Source organism: Siniperca chuatsi, linkage group LG14 (assembly GCF_020085105.1).
Source record: "Siniperca chuatsi isolate FFG_IHB_CAS linkage group LG14, ASM2008510v1, whole genome shotgun sequence".
Taxonomy (NCBI): domain Eukaryota; kingdom Metazoa; phylum Chordata; class Actinopteri; order Centrarchiformes; family Sinipercidae; genus Siniperca; species Siniperca chuatsi.
In genome coordinates this window covers 792,294-804,839 of record NC_058055.1, presented here as the reverse complement: position 1 = coordinate 804,839, position 12,546 = coordinate 792,294, and the positions used below count along the sequence as shown (strand labels likewise).

The 12,546-nt window shown below is 43.4% G+C and overlaps 1 protein-coding gene across 5 annotated transcripts in view; it reads right to left on the bottom strand.

Moving 5' to 3' along the window:
- The window catches only part of hlcs (holocarboxylase synthetase (biotin-(proprionyl-CoA-carboxylase (ATP-hydrolysing)) ligase)), a 73,262-nt gene that overhangs the window by 13,164 nt on the left and 47,552 nt on the right, over window positions 1–12,546 (bottom strand). For all 5 annotated transcript variants that reach the window (XM_044222430.1, XM_044222428.1, XM_044222429.1 and 2 more), the window contains 3 exons: window positions 3,362–3,429; window positions 3,027–3,187; window positions 2,694–2,808 (listed from right to left, as the gene is read on the bottom strand). In XM_044222430.1, the coding sequence (XP_044078365.1) occupies window positions 2,694–2,808; window positions 3,027–3,187; window positions 3,362–3,429 (344 nt within the window). The remainder of the gene's footprint in view (window positions 1–2,693; window positions 2,809–3,026; window positions 3,188–3,361; window positions 3,430–12,546) is intronic.

The window sequence follows — 12,546 nt, the reverse complement described above, 5'->3', positions numbered from 1 at the left end:
GTTGCCTGTTGGATAACGTATTGCAAAAGACTGTATTATTACTACTGGTGAATAATTATTTGTCCCACCCGTTATTATAGTAGGTGTAAGGTGACAGCACACTAAATCGCATTGCATGAGTATTCACCCCCTTTACTATGGCACACCGAAATCATCATAATAAAGCCATGTGTTTCTACAAGTTGCAAATTATGAACAGAGCTCACCTGTGTGTAATTAAGGTGTGACGAGTGATTTAAGGTTAAATGCGCCTGAAGATGGTCTAACTGCTGGTCAATTTCTTGGAAAAACTACTGCATGAAAACATGAAAGAACATTTCTAACAAATCTGTGTCTGTTGCCTGTTTTATTATGTCAGACAGAACACAAGGATGGAGTGACAAGACGTTAATTTGGGACTCAATAATTCATATTTGCTAACATGCCGTATGTAAAGTGTTTTTCTGGACATTCATAATTTCATACATGCAGTTGGCATTGATGAAATATTTTGCCTTGTTGTTGCCCTGCACCACAAGATGAAGAAAATCATCTAACTAAATCTTACTAAAAAGATGTTTAGTGTTCAAACCCCAAAGGGGTAGAACCCTATTGAGTTTGGCCTGGTTTAGAAGGGTTCAAACCTGCTGGTTTATTATGATTTGTTGTCTTGGGCTGTTGCTCAATTTACTGTGAGTTGGAACAAGCTAGAGACATGAAACTTTCCCCATAACTGGAAATGTTGTGCGAATAAGTCCCTTAAGATTCTCCAGTTGATCCAGAATGCTGCGGCATGTGTACTGACATGAACTAGGAAATATATTTCTCCAATATTAACTTCTCTGCACTGGCTCCCTGTAAAATCCAGAATAGTATTTAAAATCTTAAATATTCTCCTCACTTACAAAGCTCTTAGTGGTCAGGCTCCGTCATATCTTAAAGAGCTCATAATACCCCTATTACCCCACTAGAACACTGCGCTTTCAGAATGCAGGGTTATTTGTGGTTCCTAGTGTCTGCAAAAGTAGAATGGGAGCCAGAGCCTTCAGTTATCAAGCTCCTCTCCTATGGAATCAGATCACAGTTTGGGTTCGGGAGGCAGACACCATCTCCACATTTAAGAGTAAGCTTAAGACTCTTTGATAAAGCTTATAGATAGGGCTGGCTTGGGTGAGTCCTGAACCATCCCTTAGTTATGCTGCGATAGGCATATACTGCCGGGAGACTTCAATTCAATTCAATTTAATTTTATTTATATAGCACCAATTCATAACAGAAGTTATATTATTATTATTATAAATATTATATAAATATATAAATATATATATATTATAAATATTATTATTAGTCTCATTATTATTCCTATCAATTATTCCTATTATTATTTTTATTAATATTATTACCACTACCATTACTTTTACCATTCTTTTAAATATCTGTGGAATTTGCATAGTGCTACTGTATGTTTTCTTTCCTCCTGCTCTCTCTCTCTCTTTTCCCTCTCCACTTCTCTCTCTCAACCCAAACGGTCAAGGCAGATGGCCGCCCACCTAGAGCTTATAGTTTCCATTCAAGGTTGCCTCTGTTGCCAAGTGCTTGTTCACGGTGGGAATTTTTGGGTCTCTGTAAATAATATTATAGAGTACGGTCTAGACCTGCTCTATATGAAAAGTGAAATGAGATAACTTCTGTTATGAATAGGCGCTATATAAATAAAATAAAATTGTATTGAAATGCTTCACAAGACATATGACCCCAATCGGCCACATGGTGGTGCTTTAATTAACAGCCAAAAGCGAAAAATGTGAAAGGCCGGCACACCCATACTGTGAGTCTGATTGACTTGAAATTTGAAATAGATATCCAACTCAACTTGCTCTACAAAGAAGTATCTTACCATAAAATGATGAAATTGTTGCTAATTTGCATTATCTGAACAACAGTAATATGACATCTACTTTTTTGATTTAGACTGTATCTACACCAAATTTGGTATACAAGCCTTGTGGAAATAAGATACACCGATGCATTATAATTGCACAAGACCGGTCCAAAAACAGCAATCAAAAAACTTTGCAAAGGGCGAGGCTTAGCAGGAAATTGGCTCATTGACTCATTGACCATTTGTCGAATCATCATAAATCTTGGTAGATACGTTCATTCATTGTTTGGAAATAGGTGTGCCAAAGCATTTTGAGCCCCTCGTGCAACAAATGCCAAAAACATTTATCTCTAAACACAGCTGGCAGAATTTTGATGCACAGACAACCAAAATCTGAAGTTTCATATTGATTGGTGCATGTAGGTGTGGTCTATCACATCCTTAAATATGCCGCTTATTCACCCATTCATGCACATATTGATGGCGGTATTAATGGGTGACTGACACATTTTCCTTGATCGCAAAGAAAATCTAATCATAGATGACTAGCTTTGGACCTTTCAGTCCCACCTCATGACAGACCTTGTGCATAGATTCTTCTCACCTTTTCCAAAATCTCCCCAATTTCTGAACAGGGCAGCAGGACAATTGCCATTTGCAGCCACCATGTTCTTCCAGTTTGAAAATCATAAGCTAAGACCGTAATGAGCCCAGCAGTGGGGTATTAGTCCAATAATGTGAAGGAAGGGTTCATGTCGACATATGAGTGAAAAACAGAACTGTCAGTTAAAGCCTCCAGTCTCATTAGCTGTGATAAAGGGTAGGTTGTTACCTATGAGCAGATGAAAGGTTGATCCTATTAGAGTGGAAGTCACCAGTACTCCCCCAAGCTTCATTAGGTTACTGTAGTAGATGTCATTGGGCCACTTCACCCTCAGGTCTATGTCCTGATGAAGGTTGAAATATGTTCAAACATCATTAACATAACAAATTTTCATTTCATACCCAATGCACTGACCCTTAATATACTACTATTTTAATGTTTAGGGTATATTTAGATGTACTGTATATGGGCCAAATCACAGAAGAAGATGTGTAGGCTGAAACAGTCTGATAATATTTTAGTGTTGAGGAAGCAGGTACAGGGAAATGTGTAGGTTGATACCTGGTATCCAGGAAGTGTGCGAACAGCCTCCACCACCGCCAGAGCAGCCAGATGCTGCAGAAAGGGAATCCTCTGTCCGAGCCTGGAGTTCAGCTCAACCTGGACCCTCAGAGTGAACATGGCACAACCCAGAGGGCTGAGCCAGGCATTCCTGCCCCGACCTGCAGCAGCAGCAAACACAAGAAACATACAAGGGGACACTAAGTGGTACCAAACAGCTATGACATACTACTGACAAAGATGAATACAAACAAAAATGAATGCAACTGAAACTTTGGTATGTAAATAACATCTGAGAATGTGTATGCAGGTTTATAGTGCGCTGGAACACTGACCTTTGCCCTGGCTTTGTCGCGCAGCTACTGCTATTAAACCCACGTCCTTTGGTAAGTGCAGAGTCAGCCTGATGGGAGACAAGAATTATGAACACAGAAATGGTAAAACCTACTTCAAAGTACCTTACAGGGACACCTAGTTAAAGTGATATTGTTTATTACACCTTTAGTTACTGCTTTAGCCCTACTCTTACTGTTGCCCTTATTGTAATTACTATTGTAGTGTACCATGATCAAACCATGATCAAACCCGCAATAAATTACAACTAACTCTCCCTGTCACAACCTGACACCACCCTCTTTGAGGAACATCTCATGATCTCTGGTTTTCATTAAGTGAAAGTCAGGACTTGTCAAACGTTAAGACTAAAGGAATAAAGAAAATTACTTTGCCATGCAGGATCAAATGTATTAATCAATGTGTTACATTAAGTAACAATATAAGACTGTGGAACTTGATGTTGTCATGCTGATGCCACAAAGAGAAACAGAACCTTCTTTATGTAAAGAAATGAATATGATGTCATACAAAGTATGGATCACCATTTTCTGTATTAACAAAACCATTCTTTCAGGACATCCATAATAATTTGGGACAGTAGGTGTGATAATTTGGGATACTAATGGGGATAAATATTTTCAACTGATCTCTTGTTGTCTTAGCCTTAATATTAATCAATTGAACATGCCTAAGGTTACTGGATGTTACATATTCGCCTATTATGATGTGCTGAATAGCTAATGAAACAGGAAATGTGAATATGCATCTACACAACAATGAATTTATCATGGCTGGTAATAAGAGAAAATGTAAATAAAAGGCAGAATCCAACAGCCCTCAGAGTGCGCAGTGTGTGTCTGCTGACCCCCCTCCTCCTCTCAACCCTCTGAGAGAAGAGACAAGCAGACGGACAAGCAGACAGACAAAAGGCAAAAGCCCATTGTACTCGCTCTTTCTCCTGGAATTCTCTTCACTGCAGCGGAAAGCTGCAGCTGTCTCCCTTTCTGTGTGGCATGCTGACCAGCAAACACACAGCAGAACCGAACTCTCTCTCTGTCTGCAGCAGACGCGAGGGCCTGTGTAAGATTTCTGTAAGTTTAGTTAGCGTGAGAGGCTACAACCCAAAGTCTGCCAGCTAACTTTAACAAGCAATAAGAGCAACAAAGTAGCTTAGTGCCAAGTGGCTAACTCTGACGAGAACAGACAGAGTGACCAGTTCCTCCATCTGCCCAATCGAAACACTGCACACACAACTGCACAGGACTGTTTAACCTTTGTCAGTGTACATGTACTGATATGTTTTTCATTGAGGTTTATTGTGTAGTGTTTTCATCTTGGAACCACGGGGACTACACCATTGAATTCATTCATTTGTGGGACTTTATTATGAGACTGCATGCTTTTTTGTAGTGTAAACAAAGGAGAGCCATTGAACTCAGCATTCCACAATCTTGAGGGCCATTGAACTCAGCATTCCAGCTAGCACTGGTCAGTCAGACCTGTGACCCGTGATGTCACAAGGTCAATAAAGGCTCAGCAGGCACTGATCCCTCTCTTTCCTCCGCTCTCTTCTCTAGGTATTCTTCTAAAGCAGCAGACCACTGCTGTTGTCTCCCTCTCCGTGTGATCTGCCCGGAGGAGACACATAGCACAACTGAACGCTCTTTCATACAGCAGCGACACGAGGGCCTGTGTGAGATTCCTGCAACAATAGTTAGCCCAACAGCTGCCACACACAGTCTGCCAGCTAACCTTAAAAACTGACTTTGAGGAGAACAACAGGCAGAGAAACCAGGTCCTCCATCTGCAAAAACGGACTGTACAGCAAGGACTATCTTCAATCGGAACCTACATTCTTCCCTGCCTGGCTAAACATCCATTACGGACTGGTAACGTAACCACCAAACATATAACTGGGTATAACAGCATAGCAGAGTACACGGCTAAGCACAGGACTGTATTACTTTTGTAAATGAACATGTATTGATTTATTTTCTCTGACTTTTATTGTTGTGATGTGCTTCCCCTTGTTAGGATTTGGTAGCCGCATTTTAAGTTGACGTTAATTAATGTTATGCTTCACACAGTCTTAGCATACTAACTCTCTTTTAACCTGGCGCAGTTTATCCTACACAGTTCACACGTACACCTTGCCACCATTTTGAATTAACTTTCTTTGTCTGACGACATGCAGCCTCTGCAATAGCCACCAAATTGGATCCAAACTGCCATCTTGGATCACCCACCCACACACACACAACCTTTTGTTCTGTCGTTTAGTGTATTTAGAGTTAGACTTTTGTGTTTTTGCTTCTATTATCTGTTAATAAATGCTTGTGTATTATTATGTTGGTTTCTCTAATGTTGCACAAGAGTGAATAATTTGCCAACCTTGTTGAACTCCAAATCCTTCAACCTACTAGCTATTAATGGAAAATTTGGCAATAGTTATTAATTTCTTTATCAATGAGAGTTCCAAATTGATAGTTTAGGGCATTTTATGAGACACAATCAACTAAGTGGGTATCAAGAAGAGTGGTGCCCCCGAGGACTTTATTTATTAAAGTTATTATTTATGATTATCTTTGATTCTGTTAACCATAATTAATTGATTGCACCTACACAAGTTGGTGCCCCTTTAACCACTGTAATTCCCAACATAGGTTATCTGGTAGCCACATGCTAAGTTGATGTCAGTTAACCTTATGCTCCACACAGACAGAGTTTTTGCATGCAGCTAATTATCCTCTTTTCCAGCATCATTATCCTAAACAGATCGCACACGTACCTCAAATTTGGCCTTAAACATAGCTACACACACACATGGTCTCAGATGCCATCTTGGACATGAGTCCATCACTTCGTCAGCTATACTGTTTTGTAGTTTCCCTTTGTCCAACGCCATGCGGCCTTAGCTCCCATTTTGAATCCAGTCATTCATTTTGTATTTCTCACACACACACACACACACACACACACACACACACACACACACACTGACTTTAGTTAGATTTCATATTGTTTGTATTGCTTTTATTATATTCTTAATACATTCTTGGTTCTGGTTTCTTTAATGTTGCACAAGCGTGAATTCTGCCAACCTCTTCTTTGTTGAACTCCAAATCCTTCAAAATACTAGCTATTAATGGTAAATTTGGTTATAGTTTTTAATTTTATTATTAATCAGTTCCAAATTAATAGTTTAGTATATTTTATGAGACTAAATTCAATTAATTTGCTATCATTTTTCTCTTCTTTAAGAGTGGTGCCCCCAGGAACTTTTTATTGTCATCTTGGATAATTCCAATAGCCATAATTAATTAATTGCACCTACACAATTTGGTGCCCCTTTAACCATTGTAATTCCCTACACCAATCACTACTACAGTGGACTGTAGAAGAAGAGAAGATACAATTTAAGTCCACCTTTCTAGTCATTCTGACCAATTAAAGCGCTTTAACTACATATCACATTCACACACTGCTCATCAGTTGAAAGAAACTAATCATTCACACTCACACAAGCAGTTTGGGGTTCAGTGTCTTGCTGAATTGGAAGCTGGGATTGAACCGCTGACCTTCCAATTGGTGGACAACACGCTCTACCACTAAGCCACACACAGGCACCACAGGTCTGAGAATTCCATTTTAAAAAAAAAGAGAGAACAGATAATTTAGGAGATCTCACTGCAAGGAAACAAGGCTGAGAAATTAAAAGAGTAGAATCAGAATCAGAATCAGAAATACTTTATTGATCCCCGTAGGGAAACTCTTTGTTACAGTAGCTCGCCTTTACGTCAGTGCACACAGGAGAAAACGATATTATACACTATAAACAGGTCAGAAATAAATAAATTAAGTAACATGTTGGTATAAGTATAAGATAAACTAAGTGTCGAGTACCAAGTGGGTTTACTGGTAGATGGTGAAGTACAGTATAAATACAATGTCACTAATTATGTAATAAATAATAGTAAAAGCGGAGGTGCATGTACTGTCGAGAGTAATTGAGGTATATCCGTAACAATAAATAAGAAAAACTAACAAGGGAAAACTAATATTGCACTTGAGGAGTAAACAGAATATTGCACAATTATTATTAATTATGGCGGAGATGTAATGCTCAATGACCAGTTTAGTGACCTAGGGTCAAACAGACTAATCCTTAGAGGGAGGAGTTAAATAGTTTGATGGCCACAGGCAGGAATGACTTCCTGTGGCGCTCTGTGGTGCTCTTTGGTGGGATGAGTCTTCCGCTGAAGGTGCTCCTTTGTTTAGCCAGCACGTCATGGAGCGGGTGGGAGACACTGTCCAAGATGACGTGTAGTTTGGCCAGCATCCTCCTCTCTGACACCACCGCCAGAGAGTCCAGCTCCACCCCACAATGTTACTGGCCTTACGGATCAGTTTGTTCAGTCTGTTTGCGTCCGCTACCTTTAACCTGCTGCCCCAGCATGCAACAGCATACAGGATAGCACTGGCCACCACAGACTCATAGAACATCTTCAGCATTGTCCAGCAGATGTTGAAGGACCTCAGCCTCCTCAGGAAATAGAGGCGGCTCTGGCCCTTCCTGTAAACAGCCTGAGTGTTCTTGGTCCAGTCCAGTTTGTTATCTAAGTATACTCCCAGGTACTTGTAGTCCTCCACAATGTCCACACTGACCCCCTGGATGGAAACCGGGGTCACTGGTGCCTTGGCCCTCCGTAGATCCACAATCAGCTCCTTTGACTTTGTCGCATTGAGCTGCAGATGGTTCTGCTCACACCATGAAACAAAGTTACCCACCACAGCCCTGTACTCCGTCTCATCACCACCGCTGATACATCCCACCACAGCAGAGTCATCAGAAAACTTCTGAAGGTGGCAGGACTCTGTGTGGTGGCTGAAGTCCGTGGTGTAGATGGTGAAGAGGAAGGGAGAGAGGACAGTCCCCTGAGGGGCCCCAGTGTTGCTGACCACGCTGTCTGACACACAGTGCTGCAGCCGCACGTGCTGTGGTCTGCCAGTCAGGTAGTCCACAATCCAGGACACAAGGGGGCGCCCACCTGCATCGCTGCCAGCTTCTCTCCCAGCAGGGCAGGCCGGATGGTGTTGAAAGCACTGGAGAAGTCAAAAAACATGATCCTCACCGTGCTTGCCTGTCCAGGTGGGTGTGGATGCGGTTAAGCAGGTAGATGATGGCGTCCTCAACTCCCAGCCGGGGCTGGTAGGCAAACTGAAGGGGGTCCAGGAGGGGTCTGACGATGGGCCGCAGCTGTTCCAGCACTAGTCTCTCCAGGGTCTTCATTATGTGGGAGGTCAGTGCCACCGGTCTGTAGTCCTTGGAGCCACTGGGACGTGGCGTCTTCGGCACAGGAACGAGGCAAGATGTCTTCCACAGAATGGGGACCCTTTGAAGACTCAGGCCCAGGTTGAAGACGTGTTGAAGGACTCCACAAAGCTGGGGGGCACAGGCTTTTAGCACCCCGGGGCTAACGCCATCGGGGCCTGCAGCCTTGTTCGAGTGGAGCCTCATCAGCTGTCCTCTCACCTGGTCAGCAGTCAGGCACACAGCAGAAGTTACAGGTGGGGGAGGGGGGGAGTCGTCGGTCTGGAGAGGGCCGTTAGCCTGATGGGGAGGGGGGAGCAGAGTACTGAGAGGAGATTGAGGGCCGACAGCAGCTGAGTTAGAGGGGGGATGAGCAGGAGCCGGTGTGTCGAATCTGTTAAAGAACAGATTCAGTTCGTTGGCCCTGTCCAAGCTGCCTTCAACTCCTCTGCTGCCAGTCGGTCTGAAGCCAGTGATGGTCTTCATGCCGCTCCAGACCTCCCTCATATTGTTCTGCTGGAGTTTCCGCTCCAGCTTCCTCCTGTACTTCTCTTTGGCCTCCCTGATTTTCACCTTCAGGTCGGCCTGGATTGCCCTCACCTCCTCCCTATTACCATCAGTAAAGGCCCTCCTCTTGGCATTTAGAATGTCCTTGATGTCTTTTGTTACCCACGGTTTGTTATTTGGGTAACAATGGACCGTCTTGGTTGGGACATTGCAGTCCACACAGAAGTTAATGTAGCCAGTGATGCACTCAGTGAGCCCGTCAATGTCCTCTCCATGAGGCTCACAGAGTGCATCCCAGTTTGTCACTTCGAAACATTCCTGCAGTGTCTCATAGGCCTCCCCTGACCATCTCCTCACTGTCCTTGTGGTCGCAGGCTGCCTTTTAACTAGAGGCACATAGCAGGATTTGAGGTGAACCAGGTTGTGGTCTGACCTACCCAGAGGGGGGAGGGGAGAAGAGCTGTATGCATCCTTAACGTTGGCATACAGCAGGTCCAGTGTCCTCTCCTCCCTAGTAGGACAGCTCACATACTGGGTGAAATTAGTCAGTGTTGTTGAAACACTGACATGGTTGAAGTCACCTGAGATTAAAATGAGTGCACTCGGGTGTTGAGTCTGTAGATGTGCTATGGCGGTGTGAATGGCGTTGCACGCCGATGCCGGGTTAGCAGAGGGGGATGTAAACAGCCACAACAATGGCATGTGAAAATTCCGTGGCAGATAATATGGCCGAGTCCCACAGCTAACAGTTCAATGTCCGGCTACAGATACTCTGCTTGATGGTAATGTGACCAGGGTTACACCATCTGTTGTTAACTAGAACAGCAAGCCCACCGCCTTTCCGCTTACCGCTCCCGGTGTGATCCCTGTCGGCCCGAACAGTCTGAAAGCCGTCGATGAAAACGTTATGGTCCAGGATATCCTGGTGTAGCCATGTCTCAGAGAAGCACATCAAGCTACACTCACGGAACTCCGTCTGACTCCGGGCTAACGCCGTTAGCTCGTCCATTTTATTCGCCAGTGATCTCACGTTGCCCATGACGAGAGAAGGCAGACATGGCTTAAATCTCTTATTCTTAAGTCTCTTTTGTCTGCACCCTTCTCTCTTCCCTCGCCGCTTCGTTCCACCTCTGCATCCTCGGTGTGTTCTCCTCCAGATCTCCGTGGGGACATCAGTTGTCCTGGGCGCCATGCTGCCCGGCTTCAGCGCGATCAGCTGTTCCCTGGTGTAAACAATGCGGCCAAACAGCTGATCTGTAGCGGTGCCCCGACCGAGTAGCAGAAGAAGAAATTCCACGGCGAAAAAAAGTACAAAAACACTTTGTACCCTCATTTTCGCAAAGAGCGTAGTTTAAATTACACTTACACACAAGTTACTCAAGTTTGGAAGAAAAAAGTAAAGTTAAAAGTTGGAAAAAGTAAGACGACGAGACGGAGCTACAGCAACAGGCAGCATGCAGGCTGGCGCATGCGCACTTTATGAACTTTATGAGTAGCATTATATTCAAAAGCATGACATGTTTCTAGGTCCACATGCCTGTCCTTTAGTGTCTCTCTGTAGATTGCAGCTGTCCCTCCGCCCTTCTTTCCCTCTATGGATGAATAGGAATAGGTGTAGGTCTGGGTAGCCAGGGGCATGCTCTAGATACCGCTCAAAAACAAAACTTACTTGTTCTCTTTGCTTGTATTGCAAACTAACTACATTTCTAACAGCTAAAATGGCATCCCAAAATATGAATGCGGAGAATACTCTGGATGAGGATACATTTTTACAATGTTTTGGCTGACTCGGATATTCAGCCGTATTTATTCAAACCAGAGTATACAGGAAGATATGGCTGGCGGAGACACTCCAGAACTTGACTGTGACTGGTAGTGCCTTTGCTCAAATTACTGCTCAAATTACAGAAACTGAATAATTCTGCTGCAACGTTTTTGTTGGATGCTGTCACCGACACCAACCCCGAGAGAGCCTGAGTTACTATGCATGAAAGTTTTACTCCTCTCTAGGACAGAGGTGTGCTGGAGACCTTCTTCAGGATCCCGAAGATAAACTGGAAAAGACCACCAAGACCAGCAGGGCTGAGAGGGCAGATGACCTTTGAGTGAGTATCTTGGTCACCTAACGCTATGTTTTGGCCAACAAAGTAATAGCTAACGTTACAGGCTAGGGGAGTAACTTACTCCCACAGGCCGGGGCAATGTTGGACTAATGTTGCAATATTGAGGGACAGTCAAGAGAAACTGTGTGAACGTTAAGCCTCATTTGAAGCCAACAAAATAACGAGTAGTAGCTTGAATGCCGGTAACTTTTTTCATGTTGCTTTTTGTGGAACTTTATACTGCAGTGCTAGCTCAGCTAGCGTCAGCTTTATTGTTGTTACTTCCAAAAGCTGGAGCGATGTTGGACTAATGTTGTAATATTGAGGGATCTCAGTTGGATCTTAAGGCACTCATTGACACTGGAAGTACACAGACCCTGGTGCATCAACAGTATGTTGTGTCAATGATGATGAAAAATAAGACGGTGTAGTCCCTCATTCGTCCAGGAGTGTTCTATCGTAGAAAAGGTTTCAGTCGTAGTCATCTGGACACTGTTTTCAGAATCAAGACGCTTTGGCTCCCATCCGAAGTCATTCTCAATTGTGAAAAATTGGACGGGAACTGGAAATTTAAGCTAATCTGAGTTACATAAGCCCTGCCCTCAGGAGGGAATCTGCCTGAGTATCTGTTAATAGCTAGTTTCACCTGAAACTGACCTAATAGTTTCAAGATGGCCCAGTGATCAGTAATCAGGCCTATTGTTCTCTGGCTGCATCTACTTCATCACTGTTAAGTGCCTGATTAGCATGTGATAGGCATGACAAAGGTGATAATACACTCTGATAGACTTTGGGCAGATTAAATCTCAGACCACCATTTCTGTTCAAAGAGGGTTCTCTTTCTTCACAAAAATGGCTTCCTTGACGCCCGCTCAAACCAACTCTTCTCTCTACTAAGAATCTTCACCTCGCTGTCTTCAAATGTGTGGTTTGTAGCTTTTAAATGCAAATGCACGGCGCTCTGTAATCCTGAGTTAGCGTGTCATCTGTGCTGATAAAGTCTTTTGTGAAGTGGCTGTTTGGTTTCGCCTATGTACCGTTCTTTGCAGTTTTCCTCACTGCACTGGTGCAAGAGAACCCCTCTTTGAACAGAAATGGTGGTCTGAGATTTGATCTGCCCAAAGTCAATCAGAGTGTATTATCACCTTGGTCACGCCTATCACATGCTAATCAGGCACTTAACAGTGATGAAGTAGATGCAGCCAGAGAACAATAGGCCTGATTACTGACCACTGGGCCATCTTGAAACTATTAGGTCAGTTTC